General features: G+C 32.3%; 3 protein-coding genes and 1 non-coding gene across 4 annotated transcripts; 2 read left to right on the top strand and 2 right to left on the bottom strand.

Annotated features, from left to right (window-relative positions):
* The first annotated feature begins 232 nt into the window (after positions 1-232).
* LOC112528976 lies at positions 233-1,108 on the top strand. Its single transcript, XM_025140062.1, has one exon. It carries the CDS (start codon positions 233-235, stop codon positions 896-898), a length of 666 nt encoding a protein of 221 aa, XP_024995830.1. The 3' UTR covers positions 899-1,108.
* A 3,306-nt stretch (positions 1,109-4,414) lies between these two features.
* On the bottom strand, positions 4,415-4,487 carry TRNAK-CUU. Its single transcript has one exon. It is a non-coding gene; the product is annotated as a tRNA-Lys (tRNA).
* Positions 4,488-4,584: 97 nt separating this feature from the next.
* On the top strand, positions 4,585-9,271 carry LOC112514051 (dolichyl-phosphate beta-glucosyltransferase). The gene is made up of 10 exons (XM_025120359.1): positions 4,585-4,749; positions 4,841-4,889; positions 5,810-5,916; positions 6,418-6,463; positions 7,574-7,708; positions 7,845-7,934; positions 8,004-8,123; positions 8,201-8,284; positions 8,432-8,496; positions 8,816-9,271. The coding sequence occupies exons 1-10, from the start codon at positions 4,631-4,633 to the stop codon at positions 9,009-9,011; spliced, it is 1,011 nt and encodes a 336-aa protein (XP_024976127.1). The 5' UTR covers positions 4,585-4,630; the 3' UTR covers positions 9,012-9,271.
* Positions 9,272-12,719: 3,448 nt separating this feature from the next.
* Positions 12,720-15,576, bottom strand: LOC112513553 (actin-97-like). Its single transcript, XM_025119855.1, has 5 exons — positions 15,513-15,576; positions 14,467-14,536; positions 13,984-14,377; positions 13,158-13,771; positions 12,720-13,054 (listed from the first exon to the last, which is right to left on the bottom strand). Exons 2-5 carry the CDS (start codon positions 14,524-14,526, stop codon positions 12,989-12,991), a joined length of 1,134 nt encoding a protein of 377 aa, XP_024975623.1. The 5' UTR covers positions 14,527-14,536; positions 15,513-15,576; the 3' UTR covers positions 12,720-12,988.
* Positions 15,577-20,299: the final 4,723 nt, after the last annotated feature.

Here is a 20,299-nt window from a genome sequence, read left to right as displayed (position 1 = left end):
TTGTATAAACAAAAATATTAAAAAATTAAATAAGTGATTAAGAAGTGGAATTCGTAGAAAAGTGTACTTTTTTACTTGAAAAAACAGAAAAAGCTTTGGATTGGTTTGTTATCACAAATCATCTTCACATCCACCAAAGAAAAAACCCATCCCACCAACCTCTCTCTATTTCTTTCACCCACCACCGCCACCGCCACCGCCACTCACCAACCACCACCACATTCATTCATCTATGGATGAAAAAGAAAACAACAAGAACAAGAAAAAGAAGCAAAAGCATAAGCACCCAAATGACCAATCCTCCTCGGATTACTCTTTCAAACCCTCATCGGAAGTCAAAGGTCTCCGTTTCGGCGGCCAATTCATCGTCAAATCCTTCACCATCCGCCGTGCTCGCTCCCTCGAACTCCTCCGCCTCCTTTCTCTCCCACCACCAATCGCCACCCAAAACAAAACCCCATCCGTCTTCCCCTCCACCACCGCCTTCCTCCCCACAAACTTCACCATACTCGCCCACCATGCATGGCACACCCTCACCCTCGGCCTCGGCACCAAGAAATCCAAGGTGGTCTTGTTCGTGTTCGAATCGGAAAAAATGAAGGTGGCCCTGGACCGGCTGTGGCCGGCGGAGTTACCCTTAGGGGAAGTGAACCGGAAACTGATCAGAGGACTCACCGGCTGTGAGATGTCCCGGTTCAAGTTCAGAAAAGGATGCATAACTTTTTACGTTTATGCCGTGAGACGAACTGGGAACCTAGGGTTTTCATGTGCAGATGATCTGAGGGTAATTTTGGAATACGTGGTGGCGTTGAATGATTTCTTGGATCATACCTCCATGCTCGCCATGCCTAACCAGAGAAGCATTAGCTTCGCTCCCCCTGCTGCCATGGCTCACTAGCCTTGTGAAATCACCATAATACCACCATTTCTTCTTCTTCTTCTTCTTCTTCTTCTTCATCATGTCTTTACTTTTCATGACTGCAAGTTCATATTTTCTTGAATTAATCTTGGGGGGAATTAATTTTTTGATTAAATTTTTGTGGGATTCTATATTTTTGCAATCTGTTTAATGTAACTTGGGATCAATAAATTGGGTGTGACATTAATCGTACCATACGCTCATTTCTATACGATTTCTCTCGGTAATTTCTATGCGGTTTCCCTCGGTTACAGTCGTTTATTTTTTTCAAGTGTTGAAGCTCAAAAAAGCAAAAATTGCTAAACCGACAAACCCTTTGGCCATCTCTATGACGCAAGTTTCCGGCGGTTTTTTCTTGATAAATCTTGTCGAAGTTTACAATTTCGTTTGTTAATTAGTTTTTTAATTTATACTTATTTTTTACTAATATATAACACTTACAGTTATTGCATTGCAATTAGTTTTAAAGATAATCTTGATGGTTTATAAAATTTCCAGGTTTGAACTTCAAGATGGTGTCTGATTAATTTGAACTTGGCTTCAAAGGTCAAAAATATCAATCTTGTGGCCACGGATGTTCAAATGCGGTGATTTCGGGCTATCTGCAAAACAGGTGGTCGTCCTGAAATTAGTCGGTTCACATAACGGGTTTGGATATTCAGCTTAATAAAAAAAAATCCAGGTTTGATAAACGGTCATTTTTTCTTACAAGTGTTAAAAGAGAAAACGATGGCCATTTTTATAGTAAAATGTTACTTTGATAAAAGAACAGGGACCAAAACTGATAATTTACTCTATAAATAATGTGATATTTTAAACTTTAATTTATGGGAAAATGGTTCATGGCATGGGTAATCTCTGGCACTGCGAGTTGCGCATAATAAAACCGTCGGCAGAATCCCAAGGCACGACGACAACTTTCACTCTGACGTCTGTTCCCTTTATTTATTTTTCTTTCATTTCTAAGGGTGTTTATGATTGCTTATAAAAAACAATTTATTAACTTATTTTGATGTAACATCAGTAATAAGTATTTTTGAATGTTTGGATAAACAACTTATACCGGTGCCAAACTGGTAATAAGGAGTTTTTAAAAAAGTTAGAGCATTCTAACTTATAATAAGTTGATAGACACATTTATAGAAAAACATAAGTTATTTCAAATAAGCAAATCCCAAACACCCCCTTATATTTATGATTTTTCTTTTTCTGAAATGTTAAAATTATTTGTTGGTTGTTGGTTGATGATAAAAACTCGTAGCATTCTTGAGATAACGTATCTTCAATTATTTTTTTGCTTAAAAGCTCGCAACGTTCCTAGGGATAACGGATGTTCAATTATTTTTTGCTTACCATGCATACTTCCAAACGATAAAAAACGACCTTACAAAGTTGACATGACGTTACATTATGTCCCTCAAGTACAAACATGTACGAAGTATATTTGAATACGTAAAAATTACCAATTGCATGATTGACACAATAAATATGTCAACTATACACATAAATGATTAATTATTAGTTATTTAATGTGGAGTAGTTATTGTGAAATGTGTTGATGACTTGATTCCGCTCTTTCTATTTCAAGGTTATAAACTTATGTTTGTTTTTAGACGATATTTGTTTCTAATTTCGTAATTTTTAATTTTTAATCGCAAGAAAACACTAAAACTTTCAAGTACACGTTGCTTTCTTGTGTTGTATGATCAATAATTTAAAACATACAACCATTGACCATTGCCCATTGTCATACCAAACGTGCATTCTCGTAGGGGTATTCATAGTTTACAAGCATTATAACCCAAACTGTAAACCGTATCGCATATGTGGTTTGAGGTTTTTTTCAAACTTCAAACCGTACCAAACGGCATTGCAAAATACGGTGTGGTTTATATAGTTTGTATCTATCGCACTTTATGTCTACAATCAATTATATAAGATTAAAAATACATCATAAAATTAACGATAAAGTGAACGTAGTCCAGAAAAATAAAGAGTTTCTGTAAACCCAATTCCCAAATACATATCGTATAAATAAAAATAGTCTAAGAAGTAAAAAAAAAATAAACTTCAAATTAAATCGGACGTGTGAATTGTGACATGTCCAACTAATTTATTAAGATTACCAATTGACATATTGAATCAAACTCAAAGTTCAAAATACAAAGTCCAAAAGTATTACAGAAATAATTAATTATTCTATATATATATATATATATATATGTGTGTGTGTGTGTGTGTGTGTGTGTGTTATATTAAATATATAAAATATACGGTACAATGCGATTTGAACCGCAGTTTAATAACTCAAAATCACAAACACTACCGCGTAATACAGTTTGGTAAAAACGCAAACCACAAACCGCACCATGAAAGTTCTTAACCGCGCTTTTTGCGGTGCAGTGCGGTTTGGATGAACACCCGTACTTAGTACCACACCATCAACAACTAAAGCAATGAAAGACATTTACATGCATCAAAACCATACAAAATAAGACATTGGCATCACTAAAAAGGGTACAATACTTCCACTCTAGCCATCTGCATCTCCTGTTTCCTTTTGACCGCTTGCACTGGTCAGCATGGTCTTTAGCCTTAGTCGAGTTCAGTCTTCCATTTGGCTGTACCCTCGATTGCATCCTTAGCCTAAATTGCTTGTATTTTGGTTCCCATTTGCATGCCGTGAAATGGGTAGAGCTCACGCACCCAAGATTGTTGTTATACGAGCCACACTATCCACCTTAAGTATCATAATCTTGTCATTCACTATCAAACATATTGTACTTGCACGATCTGTTTTATTACAATGAGCACTTCTAAACATGCATTAATTATGTTCTTGCTATGTAGTACACCAACCAACACCATAAATTAATTTCACCGGTAAATCGGCACTTTAAAGTAGGGGTAACCATTTTATACAAAAACAAACCAACCAACATGTGTACTAATTGTATCAATTAAATTGTTACCAATTGTAATCGGTTGGTAGTACCGAACAAAATATACAAACTTGGTTGATACACGTTATTGGAAATTGTGTACCACAGTAATACCATTGTACCGACTTATTTAATTATTTATAGTTTTTGAATTTTTATATATATTGAATATTAACCTTTGTAGCTTTAACATTTGAATATTTGCAAGTTTTATTTCGTTCATGTGTTACCTAAAACTCAAATAGTCACTCAAAATTTGAACGTAACAACAAGTTTTCGTATATATAACTTGAATTTGGTATAAAACCGATTCAACCGAAAAAATTTAATGCCAGTTAAATTGGTTGGTGCATAATATAAGATTTTATATACCAATTATAATTAGCTGATACTCGATTAATAAATTAAAAAAAAACTCGATACTTAACCAAGTCCGCATTGATTACACATTATAGGCATTTCAAAGCCGGTCCAGACAGTATCTGAGCCCCAAACGAAGCCCACGACCATGGCGAGGCAAAAATTTGTCTTGAATTCAAAAACGAAAAGCATACGCCCACCGTGGGGCTCGAACCCACGACCACAAGGTTAAGAGCCTTGCGCTCTACCAACTGAGCTAGACGGGCTGATGTTTTTTCTGCACAGGATCTATTTAATAAATACGTCTCGAAAATTTCGTCTGTAATGTGTATTTTAGTGCCAGAAGAGGAAAATTTTGTGGAGTGGAGTTTTTGATTGGTTGTGTCGTCGTCTGATCCTGAAGGGAAACATGGAAATATGGGGATGGTCGACGATGCTTCAACTGACAGTAATGTTAGCTATAATTTTTGGGTTAGGTTTAGTAGTTACCCTTGTTATTGAAACATTTAGAAGAAGATTTAACCACAGGTATTTTTTTTTCTTCTGAAACCCTAATTTTACTCTGAGATTGATTTGAATGTTTGTTTATATGTCCCTGATGATGATTTTCTTCTGACAGTCATCTTGAAGCTCACCCGATCTTCGAAGATCCAAATTCTTTGAAACAGGTACGTTTTTACCTTATTGTCATACCTCTTACTGATTGTCACGCATCTATATCTCATTGGACTATTGTAACGCAATTTAGTGTTTCAGAACCTTCTGTTATGATGAAGGGTTATTTCTATAGTTCTAATATTTTTTGATCTTCTGAAGCCAACATATTTGATTTTTGTTGACTTAAATTGCCTAATGTATATCATAACTAGCCTGTTGGTTGCCACTTCAGTTATCCCTAAAAGGAATTCCTTAGTGCCAAACGAATCATGAGCTTTATCTGATAATCGGAAGTGCTGACATTTCAAGTATTAAACTTGGTGGTTTTAACTTTTAGAAGTTTTACACTGATGCTACTTGGAACCATGGAGAAGAGTTTCTACTTGCTCATGAGTTCTTAGGTTTATGACGCTTAAAGACCTCTAGTGGGATCTAATAATGTACTATAATTCAAGTGTCTGTCTCTCTTTAAATGCTGACCCGCGTGACTTCTAACAAATTTCTTCCAAAGCTCTTTTTGGGACTGATTTTTGTCTTGGATCTTCTTGTTTGCAATTCATGTTAGAGATTTTGATCATATGAACTAGGAGTGTACATCATCCGTTTCAGATAGTCTAGTTTTCTGTGCCAGAATTGCTGTCAATTTTGAATTATAGAGTGAATTAGGTTTGAGATTTTGATGGGCATGAGCTATAAACTATTAACATCACCATAGATGGAGTGTGGCAAGACCCCAAGTAAAGAAACATGGTTCTTGTTCACCAAGGTAAGTATGCCAGTGTATGAAATGTCATCCGCCAAAACCAACATAAGAAACTCAAAAATCCTTTCGTGAATGCCTCAATTTCATTAATAAATCATTGCTATACTTGTTTTTCTTAAATTGGTGGTGAATACTGAATACTAACTGTATTTGAGGCATTTGTTGCAGGTCAAGTGTCCTTATATATATGATCCTGCAGAAAAATATATTTCATTGATCGTTCCTGCATACAACGAAGAGTGCAGATTGCCTGTAGCTCTTGATGAGACAATGAAGTGAGTAAAGGCATCACCCTTTTGCTGTATGTTAGGATGAATCTTCGGTTCAAATTACAAATTTAACTGCTGATAAAGCATAGTTGGTTTGAGAGAATAGTACACTAAAGCTCGTCAAATTGTAGATTATGCAGTAGTCCTGACTAATTGCAAACGTAAAGAAGATTTCATTTTCATCATCTTTGCTCTTTCAATGCTTCTGAAATGGTAGCAGCATTATTTCAGAAGCTTCTGTAGCTTTATTGAAAGTTCAATTGATATTTGTTGCCTCCAAAGCTCTCTCTTCGGTCTTGATGTTCAAAGTTGCTTTACGATGCTTTATTAGTATATACTCCTTCCCTTGTCATCAGCTGGAGATAAACAATCTTATTATGATTGTACATAGTAAATGACATACCTTGCAATTTTGCTTGTTTGGTTGAATTAAAGTAAGTTGTCTTAGATGCACTTGCAAAATTGTTGTATATACACTTGATCATAGTTTCGGATCTTCATGTGTAGTTATCTTGAAGAACGTGCAAGAAAGGACCAATCATTTTCATATGAGGTATCTTTTAGATCTTTTGTAATCAAATCAATGTTTGATGTTCACTTGATGCTTGGTTATCATCACGTACAAGCCCTTTTTTTGTAAGGTAGAATTTTCAACTTCAAAATTGAATATCATCTTATCAGGCAAAATTGCTGGCGAACTTCTTGGTTTTAATTTTCACATTGAAAGCTTAGGAAATAGAAAGTAAGATAACTCTGCAAATGACTTTGACAGGTATTTAGTAGGAACTAGGAACTAACATGTGAAACAAATATTTGGCCAAGACCTGAGGGTGATGATCTATTATGTTAAAAACGAGTAATGCATTGCGATACTAGTATTCCATGGTTGATAAAACACAGTATGTGTATGTTTACTCATTGTAGAAATCGAATGCAAAATTCCTGCAAGGTAGCTGACTGAAATGTATAGAAGTAGATCATTGACACTCTTGCTGTCCTGGAAATATTCTAACCTGTATCTACAGGATGTTACATAACATCTCTGTTTCACATTTTGGAATATTGGTAAAGAATATACTTGATAATGTCCTGTTCCCTAGTCATTTTTATGGTCTGAATTCACTATAATGGCTTTGAGTAACAGTTGTTGAAGAAGCATTGATATGTACATCTAAAAACGTATGGTTGGTCGAATTTAAAGAATAATTTTGAGGGGAATGAGTAATAAAAGACATTAGGCATCTCATTAGAAATAGTCTTTTTTAGTAATTTATGGAAATCAAGAATTATTTAATTGCAGATGTCATACTTGTGCCTATCTACTTAAACATCTATATTGGATCCAGCATGGATTTTTATTCTGATATATGTGAACGATTCTATTTATGGTTTCTGTTTATCTATATACTCAGTTTTGGACATCCCTCTCAAGCTTCTTATCTCATCCGTTTGTGCTCATATCTGCAACTTCACAATGTCTTGGGAGAATTAACATACACATTTTAGCACTTTTTACCTGTCAACTAACAGTCTTGAAGAATATGTTTTTATAGATGATCTTGCTGTACTATAAAGCTTCTTTTAGAAAGCATTGTTTGGATATCGTATCTTGCATTCAAGCTTGTCACCTTTGAAATTTTAAAACAGATTGATCCTTGAACAGGTGATAATTGTTGATGATGGAAGTTCTGATGGAACAAGAAGAGTAGCTTTTGACTTTGTGAGGAAGTATAAAGTAGACAATGTTAGAGTAGTTCTTCTTGGAAAGAATCAGGGAAAAGGAGAAGCTATAAGAAAAGTGAGTCAAATCAATATGATTTGTTGAATTGATGTTCATCTTCATGATGTGTTTAGTCCTTCTAATGTCCTTCATTTGTCACAACTCATGAAAACTGATCAAAGCTCCTTGCTTCTGCGAAAGCATTGTAAAACAGGGGATGCTTCATTCACGGGGAAAACTACTTCTGATGCTAGATGCCGATGGAGCAACCAAAATTGATGACCTAGAAAAGCTTGAAAATCAGGTTGGTGTCTGTAGCAGTCTATCAAACATCAGGGTATCTGTAAATAGCAATTGATGTTTTCCCTCTTAGATACTTGCAGTTGCCAAAATGGAACATCAGACTGCTGGAGATTCAAGTGACGGAATTGCAGATATCCCTATTGTGGCATTTGGTTCTCGTGCTCATCTAGAGAAGAAAGCTCTAGCTACAGTTAGTTCCTTTGTTTATTCTTTGTCTTGTTCTTATTGGGTTTTTTTCTTTTCTAAACATTTCTCTTTATGCTTCAGAGGAAGTGGTACCGCAATTTTTTGATGAAAGGCTTCCATGTGGTGGTCCTTCTAGCTGCTGGTCCCGGGGTTCGTGATACACAGGTTAATATTCTTCAAGCTTTTTGTTCCTGTTTTCTTCCCTATAATTTCGTCATTTCGTGTAGTAAATTGGTAAGTATATCTGGAAAACATTTTCAAACTTTTGCTTTTTTATTAATCTGGATCTGCTAAATTCATTTTAATACGCAGTGTGGCTTTAAGATGTTTACTAGAGCTGCTGCAAGGAAGCTTTTTACCAATATCCGTTTGAAAAGGTATGAAAGTGATGCTTTAACTTGCTGAATATGTTTTGGTAGATGTTCATTAGTGAATAGAGTTCATGCATACTATCAGCTTTCACTGGCATTATCGTTGTGAATCATAATTGTTGCTTCAACTTGGGTGTGACCGTCATTCTTGCCTATAAAAGTTTATAATAACTCTACTGTGATGTGTCCAAACTCTGCAAAAAGACTAGTTTGTGAATGGTGCCATTCTTTCGTGAGATATCTCAGTTTTTAGTAACTTCAACAATTTTCTTGGCGTTGTTTAGATCTGTCAGTGTAACTAAAACTACATTAATTCTCGATGCAGGTGGTGCTTCGATGTTGAATTAGTTTATTTAAGCAAATTCTTCAGCATCCGTATAATAGAGATATCTGTAACCTGGTCTGAGATTCCGGGATCTAAGGTGAGTCCATTAAGCATCCTTAACATGCTGTGGGAAATGGCTCTCATGTCTCTGGGTTACAGAGCTGGTATCTGGAAAATACGTAATCGAGGATTATAATTCAAAGCAGAGATCATTTGGCCGAGGTAACCATACATGCTTATTTTCAAACGCAAGTTAGGTCAAGTAGATCAGTGTTTTTGTGACTTGTACTCCTAATTTGTTGTTGAATTCTTAATTATTTTTTTTCTTGGAGTTTTATTTTCAAGAAAACTGTATACGGGGAAAGACTACTCGAGGGATTACATATGTTTTCGACCTTATGGGTGACGGTTATACTAGTTTGCTAATCTATCCTGCTTAAAGCTTTTGGCTTAAAACTTGTGTTAGATTCTGCATATGGAAGGTGGTTTACGGTTTACATATGCAATTCTACGCACAACTATGGTTTCTATGCGGCTTGATGCTAAGGGGTTGTTTACCAAACACATATACCAGTAAAAAAACTCTCTCCATAACAAGTCATGTCTGTAACTTTTGGTAATTATTTAGTGCCACACATCGTTTTTTTAATGCACAATCGCTGTTTTAATTTGTTAATCATGGGTGTTGGTCAACTTACGTGTACCTCAATTAATCCCAAGGTCTTGGAGAACAATCAGAAAAATCTAACTTGTAGGACTCGAATCAATACCTCCAAGGATGATCTCTAAAGATTCAAGGCTTATTACTGGTTGAGCTAACCCATGAATAATCCATGATCTTTGTTGCATCTAAAATCAGACTTATTATATAATTTAAAAGAAATTTGTATTATAGATTTATATATTCAAAACAAGTTTTCATGAATTAAAATTACTAATAGAAAACAAAAAAAGATGGTTTGTATTGAAAACTTCTTCAAAAAAGAAAGTCTCAAGGTGAACGTATTTGGGTTCAAACTTGGGGATGTTCGAGTGATCCGTTTTTTATTATTACTAGAAGGGTACTTGCGCAATGCAACGAGATGCATCTTGATCTTAATATTTTATTTTATTCTTTATGTCAATCGATGTTATAGTATGGTCTTATATGATTTTGAAAAAACGATAATGTTTTTATTTTTGAATAAAATATAAATTTGAAGATATCATAAAAATTTGACAAAAATATATCAATGTTAGTATCAAATTAACTATTTAAAATTCCTATTTTTTGTGTAATTTTCTAATTCAATTTTTTTTAATAATATAATTTTCTTATAAAAATAATAATTAATTATTTTGTTAGAATTCGATAATTATCCTAATTATATTTTAGATTTTTTATATTTTAAAATGAGATGTTTATCCTCTAATTGATTATATTTATCCACAGTTAGTTACGCTAATTCAAACATGGAGCTTTAATAAGTTGTACTTATGTATAATTTACTTGTAATCTTGAATTTTAAGTAATATGCATTAATATATAGGACTTCATGCATAAAAAATAGTTTTTATGAATTTTTGTCAAATGCTATATAATATAACATAGATTATTTGATTATTCAAAAGTTAAATAATCAATTTGATACTAAGAGCATCTCTAATAGAGATTCTTATAAAAACCACATATTTGTATTCTTTGTTGTCAATTTATATTCAATTTATCAAATTAAAAACTCTCTTAAAAATCTACAATGATAATTCTTCTAAGAACCTACTTTTTATAGGTCCCATTGATTTTTTTCGTCTATCAATAATTATTATATTAATATATAGAGTAAATTACGTTTTTAGTCCTTGTGGTTTGTTGAAAATCTGTATATTCGTTCTTATGGTTTTGAAATTACAATTTTCATCCATATGGTTTATAATTATAATTCATTATCTTTTTCGTTCTTATGATTTAAAGTTTATTGTTTTTTTCGTCCCTCATGATTACAATTCATTTCTATTTTAGTCATTTATACTTAAAAATAGTGTTTTTTTAACCTCATGGACGAAATAGAAACGAATTGCATACCATAGGGATAAAAACCAAAATTTTAAAACCACAAGGACGAAATCAACAATTGTTTAGCAAACCACGGAAACGAAAAATATAATTTACTCTAATATATATTAATAATTATAAAGTCAAAAAAATAAAATAAAGATACGAAAAATATCACTTATCACAAATTTCATAGTAAAAAAACCAAGGTTCTTGTTCAAGCACTAAATGACATAATAAACATAGATATATATTTTTTAAAATTATTATTCGCTTTTATTTATTACCTTTTTTAAATTAACAAAAGGTTATCTTGACATTTTAAAATTCCACATTTTCTTGTATCGATTTCTATTAATTGCTCATCTAATTTTTAGTATTTTAATATAATGTAATTATTTAAAAAAAAAATATGATGAAAAAAAGTTGGTAGAGATAAATATGTAAAAGAAAGTGGATGAAATAATTTGGTAAAAACGTAAAGGAAAGGGGACCATTGCAGAAACAGATCTCCAAACGTGCAACCCAATATTCCAAAAGTCCTTGGCTGAATCACAAAGCAACGTCACAAATCACAATCATGAGTTGCTATCACATATTTTATTTCATACACATACTTAAAAAAAATTAAATAATATCATGATTTTATTTTGATTAAAAATAATAATAATCACATTGTTTTAACCAGCATACATGTGCAATTACTTTCGATTGTCAGATTTTCATTTTTCCCTATCAAATAAATGACATGTGTGACACGATTGAATAAGAGTTATATTGTTATCTAATTTATTTAAAATAGCAGGTAACAGAATGAGTAATTATCCATTTCATAAACCTATTATTCATATCATATCTTATCTAGTAGAATAGTGGGTAAAGAAGTCGAAATGGGTAATGGATAAATGGTAAAACCTCAAACAGATATAGCCAAACATAGACTCATAGATATAGTAATTATTTTATATCTAATTTGTTATAGTAAAATTTTAATATTACTCTAAATATAATTATAATATAATGTTCTAAAAATAATATAAAAATTGTAAAACAACATTTTTTATTGTATTTATTTTTCTAACCTCGTCTATCATGAACTCTTTTACTTGATAAATATATAAAGTGATTTAAATTACACATTGATATGCTACATATATGATTGCATTACAACAAAGATTAATATTTAACTTTATATATATATATATATATATATATATATTTCGTAATGGATAACGGGTAATGGATAAGTGGATAAATAGATAAGATTTTATTTATACATACCCTTATCCAACAGGTCTAAACATAACGGATAACGGGTTTACCCTTACTTATTGTCAACCTTACATGAAAGGTGAGGTCAAATCTTAGATGATATTTTATTGCCACTATTTCATTGAGTGTTGAGAGATCGAAGTAAGAATGTAAGATACAACTATATCAAACAAATTACTCATGAAAAACAATTTTTTTGAAGTATATATAATATTTAAATACAATAAATTAAACTCAAACACATTTTTTACAGTGAGACTTGAACTTGAGGCGAAAACATGAGTACCAGATTTAAATCAAATGATGCGATATCTGTCCTTGATGCGATCCTTTTTCTAATATTTAAATGGAGTGTATTGTCTAAAAACTTCAATAATCAATAAACGTCATATGTGGTTACCTTTAGAAAGGGTACATCGAAGGTGCTAGAAATGGAACCACCTGATGCATTTTAATTGTTTCACAATAATGGAACCAACCATTTTGGTTCTTAATTTCATTATTTAAATATTGTTGTAAAACCATATTATTTTTTGGTAAAAAAAGGAATTGAATAAAATAATATCATATATTCATATGATTGATGGAAAAAGTGGATAACAAATTTTTATCCTTAGATTACAGGGGAATTCAAACATATGAAGATGCAATAATATGTGTCACCAACAGCATCTAAAACTCAGGTCTCAACCATGGAAATCAATAGCTTCTAAAATAATATCCAAATGAAAGAATCGTGGAACTTACAACAATTGTCTCGCTCACTCTCAACCCAACATATAACAAAACAACATATAAAACATAACATGTAACATATATAAAAAAACTAATGTTGAATGTCTTCAAAACAACGCGTCTACTTGCACAAACTAGAAACACTTTCTGTGCACGATTGATGGACCCGACTCGTCGTATTCCGCCTTCGCAATCCACATCTGCATATCATTCATAAACATCAGAAAAACCACCGACGACGACAACAACAACAAAAGGGGTTCATTGATTTTTAGCTATTAAAAAGACGACGAGAAAACAAACCTGTTGGAAGGTGCTGAGTGATGCCAGAATGGACCCTCCGATCCAGACACTGTACTTTCTTTCGGGTGGTGCAACGACTTTGATCTTCATGCTACTAGGGGCCAAAGCGGTGATCTCTTTGCTCATCCTATCAGCAATGCCGGGGAACATTGTTGAACCACCACTGAGCACGATGTTTCCATACAGGTCTTTCCTAATATCCACGTCGCACTTCATGATGGAGTTGTAAGTGGTCTCATGAATACCAGCTGCTTCCATTCCGATCATGGATGGTTGGAACAATACCTCTGGGCAACGGAAACGTTCAGCACCAATTGTGATAACTTGTCCATCTGGCAGCTCGTAACTCTTCTCAACAGCAGAATTAGTCTTGGAAGTCTCGAGCTCTTGTTCATAGTCAAGGGCAATGTAAGCCAGCTTCTCCTTCATGTCTCTTACAATTTCCCGCTCTGCTGTAGTAGTGAAAGAATACCCACGYTCCGTAAGGATCTTCATCAAGCCATCAGTGAGATCCCGACCAGCCAAGTCTAAACGAAGGATGGCATGTGGAAGGGCATAACCCTCGTAAATAGGAACTGTGTGACTCACACCATCCCCTGAATCAAGAACAATTCCTGCACCAGACAACATAATAACAGCAAAGATGAGAATGGCAATTTCAGTGCCCCTGCCCACCTGGGATTTTCCTGGCTATTATCTTCAGGGCCCTTGGGATCAGTCGACACCCACAGTTACCAAAAAATTGATATTGTAAAAGATGCATAGTTGAGGAAAATGAAGAACTTGCACCATTTCACAATTTTATGGGGAAGCATGAGATTCTTACCAGTTGTACGGCCGCTAGCATACAGGGAAAGCACGGCTTGGATGGCAACATACATAGCAGGGGTATTAAATGTCTCGAACATGATTTGGGTCATCTTTTCACGATTGGCCTTGGGATTTAAAGGTGCTTCCGTTAGAAGAACTGGATGCTCTTCTGGAGCAACACGGAGCTCATTGTAGAAGGTGTGATGCCATATTTTTTCCATGTCATCCCAATTGCTGACAATACCATGCTCAATTGGGTATTTTAGAGTCAAAATACCTCTCTTGGACTGAGCCTCGTCTCCAACATAAGCATCCTTTTGGCCCATTCCAACCATCACACCGGTGTGACGTGGACGGCCTACAATACTTGGGAACACAGCCCTTGGAGCATCATCTCCAGCAAAACCAGCCTGTAACACAAGATGTACTTGGTTTAGACTACTATACATCCAAAAGCTTGAAACATAATTTGTACTTCTATTCATGCTAAAATGAGTACCTTAACCATTCCAGTTCCATTATCGCACACAAGTGGCTGAATTTCCTCTGATTCCGCCATCTTATGCTACCTACATAACAAAATACAGCTTCAGTCAGCAAGAATTTCAAGAACATGGATAGTGATCGACATACTTGAGGGAAATCAAGATCAGCCACAACATTTATAAGTGAAATCCGACACATAATACCGCCACTTAAAATATCCCAAAAAGGCAATATATATTACTTGGCAAAATAGATTAGAACGTCTATTGCAAATTTTCAATTACAAATTGGAACAGAAATGTTTATCGATCACAATTTAGTATCATCATAATCATACATTATTTTCTTTTCCAAATTTAATTGAATTACCAATCATAAATCATTATTAACGGTTGGGGAAGTGTAAGTACATCATTGAAAAATCTTTTTGCTCGAATTTGTGATTCAGAAAAGTGTGAAAGTATACAAGTGGTCTATAGGTAATCAACATATGAAACAAGGCCTATGGAAAAGATATTCAGTGGAGTCTGGTCTTAAGGTAATTGGCAAATAAAAATAACAGAAAGCTTAACCACGATTTCTAGCACGAACTCATTTGTATGTACTATCCATCATCTTATCAACATCATCCACCCTAACATCTACTGAAATGCCAATTACCACTCTCCCTTGAAATCGCTACAAGTTTTCCGGTTCCAGATCATCAACAATTCAGCACAAATCAGAACAGGCAACACTCCGCAACCAATTTCGAAGTATGCAATATAAGCTAGTCGTTCCAGAAATCCAACATTCAGAGATCAGACAGAGACCATCAACTAAAGCAAACAACAAATAATCACAAAATTCCAACGACATGCTCTACAAGTTATTTGCGATACATGAAAATGCTAGATTCTAATGAGCACTGAAATCTACTTCGCTGACATGCATACACGAAATTCGCAACATTATGTAGAAAAATCGTAAAATTTCACCTAAAATCGAGAGAAAATGAACGGATCTACTCAAAAATCAAAAACAAAAAAGTGAAATGATGATGAACATGAAGAAACATACCCGATGAAATCGTCAAAAAATGGGTGTAGATATGGAGAGCGACGAGGACGGAGAGAAATTTGCGCAAAAATGGCAGCAGAGAGAACCTCTTAAATATGGAAGTGTAAGGAAGGATACAGGAGGAGACAGATTCGTTCTGAACCGTTGGATGAGTTTGATCTCCCGCGATCCTTGATGTACGGTGGTGGATTACACGTCTTGGTGGCCACAAGCCCCACATCCCCTCCTCCAACTCCTTTTATTTTATTTTATTTTATTTATTATTTATATTTAAAATTTTATTTCTTCCCTTTTCTTTGATTTCTTTTTCCTATCCGTTTATTTTATTCAACAAATCCAATCCATTGTTTTTTTTTCTTACCTCCTTTTTCTGCAAAATTAAAATGGTTACTTAATATTTAATCATTTACAAGCGTAATTTATATTATAAAATATTTAACAAAAAATTTTAAAAATTATTTTTTATGTATAAAATACAGTTAATTATTTATATTACTTAAAATTCAAGATTACAAGTTGATTGTGTATAAATAAAACTTATTAAAACTCTATGTTTGAATTCATGTAACTAACTGTAGATAAATATAATAAACATACACGATAAACATCTCATTTTAAATATAAAATATATTAAGATAATCATTTAGTTCTAACAAAATACCCAATTATTATATTTAAAAAAATTATAGTATTAAACCAAAATTAAATTACTTCATTACTAAACTTAAAGTAAATTATAATAAAAAAATTAAATTAAAGAAATAAAAAAATTAAATAGTTAATTTAATACTAATATTGATATATTTTGTCAAATTTTTATGATATCTTCAAGATTTTCTATTTAATTCAAAGATAAAAATATTATCGTTTTTTTTAAACCAAATAAAATTGTATTATAACATCTATAGAGTCAATGAATTAAAATCGAGATATATTTCGTTATATTATACAATTACTCTTGTAGTAAATTAATAATAGATAAAGAAATAATTTTTTTAAAATGTTTTATTGTTTGTAAATATTTCAAAAACATGCCACAACTTTAATTATTGAAATTTAACTAAATAAGTAGTTTTTAATTATTATAATTTTTGTTATTGTAGTTTTTATTGTATAATCACGAACCGGTTCATTATTGAGGATAAAAAGTTTATACATTATTGAGGATAAAAAGTTTATAATATATATAGGAAAGAAAAAATTGATATAATAGAAAAAGAAAACTGATGTGACAAAGTCACGAACCTCTTAAGAGGTTCATGACTTTGAAGACTCTAATAAATCATGTCTTTATGATTAGTGTTGGAAGATGGGGAGGCTATTTAATGCCAATCAGATGTGGAATTCTGATTTCATGATCATACATTCATATGATAAAAACGTGTTGTTCGACAACTGTTTTTAACATATTCATTTGACGGTTTCAACTTTATCTTTAATTCAATACAAACATACTTACACTCAACAATTTTTATGGAATATCAAAATGTTCAGTCTTCCTTTTGTTTCGAGAAAATAACGTACCAACAATATCAGTGCAATAATAACAATACTGAACTTTCAAAATCATTTGACAAAAAATTATTTATTCCAACATTATACTTTATCAGTTCTATCCATTATGTCATTTAATGCAACTCTAATCAACTTATATAATATATGACTATTGACGGTTGAAATATTATCAACTTTCTTTGTCTCGAAATGACCATTAATGTCGGTTAATTTAATTTAAATAATGTAGTTAGTATGTTTTATGTTTTTAAATATATAATAGATAAATATTTTTATTGAGTTATGCGGTTGAAAAAAAGTAGGGGTGTACAAAAAACTGTCAACGTACATAACCCGTTAACAACCCAATTATACCCAACTCGCTTAACCGTCAAACTGCCAAATCGCTAACCCGTCAATTAAGAGGGTTGAAATTGGGTTGGGTGTAAGCTCAACCTGTCTAACTCGTCGCTAATATATAATTTTTATAAATTTATATATATATATATATATATATATATTAATAATGTATAAATTTTATATAATTTTTATTGATATTATGTTTGTATTTCATTTTTATTGTATTTAAAAAGAGATCCACGATCAAAGAATGATGACAAATAATCTAATTAAGAAGAAAAAAATTATTGAAATTCTTTTTGCAGCAATAACAAATTGATATGTCGGAGAATGTAAATGATATTGATAGATATTTGGTTGAGGAATCCATCAATCTAAATAACCTATCATTTTATGTTGTACTTTAGTGAAAATAAAATGTCTAGTTATAGCATTTTGCTACAACAACATTAGATCTTATAGGATACCTAAAATGTCTAAGCGTCCTAATATGGTACTTTTGTAGGACAAAACAAGAAAAATGTCTTATCTAAAAGAGTTATAATATGTTTATAGGATGATTTTGGACGCCCTAACACATTCTATGACGCTTTTAAAATAAAGTGTCGTATTATTTATTTTATACGACACGACTTGAAAACTGTTATGTGAACATATGTGTCCTATAAATAAATGAGTTTACGGGACACTTCTCAAAATATTTCTATAAAATAATTAATACGATATTTTATTTAAAAATCATTCTAAAACACTTGTTGAAACGTCCAAAATGGTCATATAAATCTATTGTAACCTTTTTAAATAAGACATTTTATAATATGATCTATAAACTTAAGTTTTATGAATTATTTCATTCGTCAAGTTTATGTAACTAATAACCCGCTAACCTAACCCACCCCGCAAGAGTTGGGCTGGATTATATTTTTTAATGGGTTGAGTTAGATTAAGATTTTTTCAAACCGTTATAATTAGTTTGGGTTGTAAAAATGGCGTAAACCACCCAACCCAACCCACGTACACCCCTAGAAAAAAAACATGAAAATTCAGTAATCATGTTACCTGGTTTTCCATTTTTTTTTATTGTACTTTATGATTTTTTTTTCTTTCTAATTGTAAATAAAAGAATACCAATTATTTACTTATATTTTTGCAATCAATTACATTCTCTTTGTCCAATTTTAACTTACATAAAACAACCATTTGAAGCAAAAAGACGAGTGGAAAAAAGCAATTGGCACCAATAATATTAATGTATCATATGAAACGAATTAATTAAAATTTGACAGAAATAATTAATTGATGAAATATATGAAACATTAGTCATTTATGGACCATCAAATTACAATGTTATGCTTTTAAAAAAGGTGAAAATAACGTTTTTAATAATTATATGTGATATGGAAAATATTTTAAACCACAAGGGTGGTGTCTGATTGATTTAAGCTTGACTCCAAAAATCAAAAGTACCAGGAGGTCCCAAATTCAAATCTAAGGAGGAATAAAAATTCTTTTGTGGCCACAGAGGTTCAAATACGATGACTTCGGGTTATCTGCAAAGTAGGTGGTCGTTCTAAAATTAGTCAATTCACATAATGAGTTGGATATACAGGTTAATAATATATATTAATAAAATAAATAAAAAGTATGATGAAAGAAATGGGGTTGTCATGGAGAAAAAAGGGCAAAGACAGTGGCGGTGGCAACCATAAAGACTTGGTACCTTCTAACTTAACTCCCATGTGTTGTGTCTCTAAAAAGATATTAAAAAGGGAAAATAAACATAACCCTTTATTCAATGTCTATTATTGTTAATAATTTATAAATATCTAAAAACATATATAAATTATATTTCTTTTTATTACTAAATATATCTCAAATGGCCTAACCGAAAGTGCAATAATGTTATATAAAGTTTCGTTTTCTGAAATCCTTAAAAATGGGACTGGAGTTTGGAGTATTTGTACATCAATCAAAAACAGTATCTTTTGTTGAAGTTATGTTTATGTCATGTTAAATGATGATTTAGAATATAACGTGTTTTTACAATACCAAAATAAGTTCTACTTTAAAAAATTTAAGATTTGTTATATAAAAAATATGGGATGGGTTTCTTTTGAAAATTTCGTGACCTCTGCCCGTGACATGCGCTATTTTTAATGTTTTCTAAAAAAAGTACCATAAATCAAAAAGAAATTGTATGATTAATATTTAAATAAGTGTTTAAATTTTAGTGAGAAATGTAAAAATGGATTTGAACGATTGATCACTTTTAATCCTAAAACAATCAATGAATTATGTTTTTAATTCATAAACAACCCATGAATATGAATTTATCTAGTGGTTCTCTTTAATTAGGATTGATCATTGATATAGAAATGAGGATTTTTTCTTATTATTTTTACCATAACTTTCATTCTCACCAAAACTTAACTCTTAAATTTAGTAGTTACCGTTGCACTTCTAAAACAGAAAAAAAAAAACTATTTTCTTAAATAAATAAATAAAAGGTTCGCTTTTTCTTCACACCCCACAGTTGTCAATCTTTGAAAGAAAACATATATTTAGTAAATCAATAAATAAACAATTCTTGTACTCGCTTTCATCATATTCCCACCCCACCCTCCCACTAACACGCCATCAATTAGGGATGCTTAAAAACCCGACCAACTCAACCCGGTTTAAAAAAAAAAAAACCAACTCGAGGTAACCCGATGCATGATCAATAAAAAAAATTAGCCAACCCGACCTTATTGGGTTGGAATCGGGTCAGGCCCAAAAAAACCCGACCAATCCGACAACCCGATGAACCCGACATTAACTTTAGCTTTGAATTGTAGATGACAATCATGACATGACCAACCTCAACGTCAAGAAAGCGAAAGCATCGGGGTTGGAAACGTCTAAAACTATTGTTGTTGATTGATGTATTATCA

Source organism: Cynara cardunculus, assembly GCF_001531365.2.
Source record: "Cynara cardunculus var. scolymus isolate 2C chromosome LG 1, CcrdV1, whole genome shotgun sequence".
NCBI lineage: Eukaryota > Viridiplantae > Streptophyta > Magnoliopsida > Asterales > Asteraceae > Cynara > Cynara cardunculus.
The sequence above is the reverse complement of the archived record's forward strand: the minus strand, read 5'-3'. Positions and strand labels throughout refer to the sequence as shown.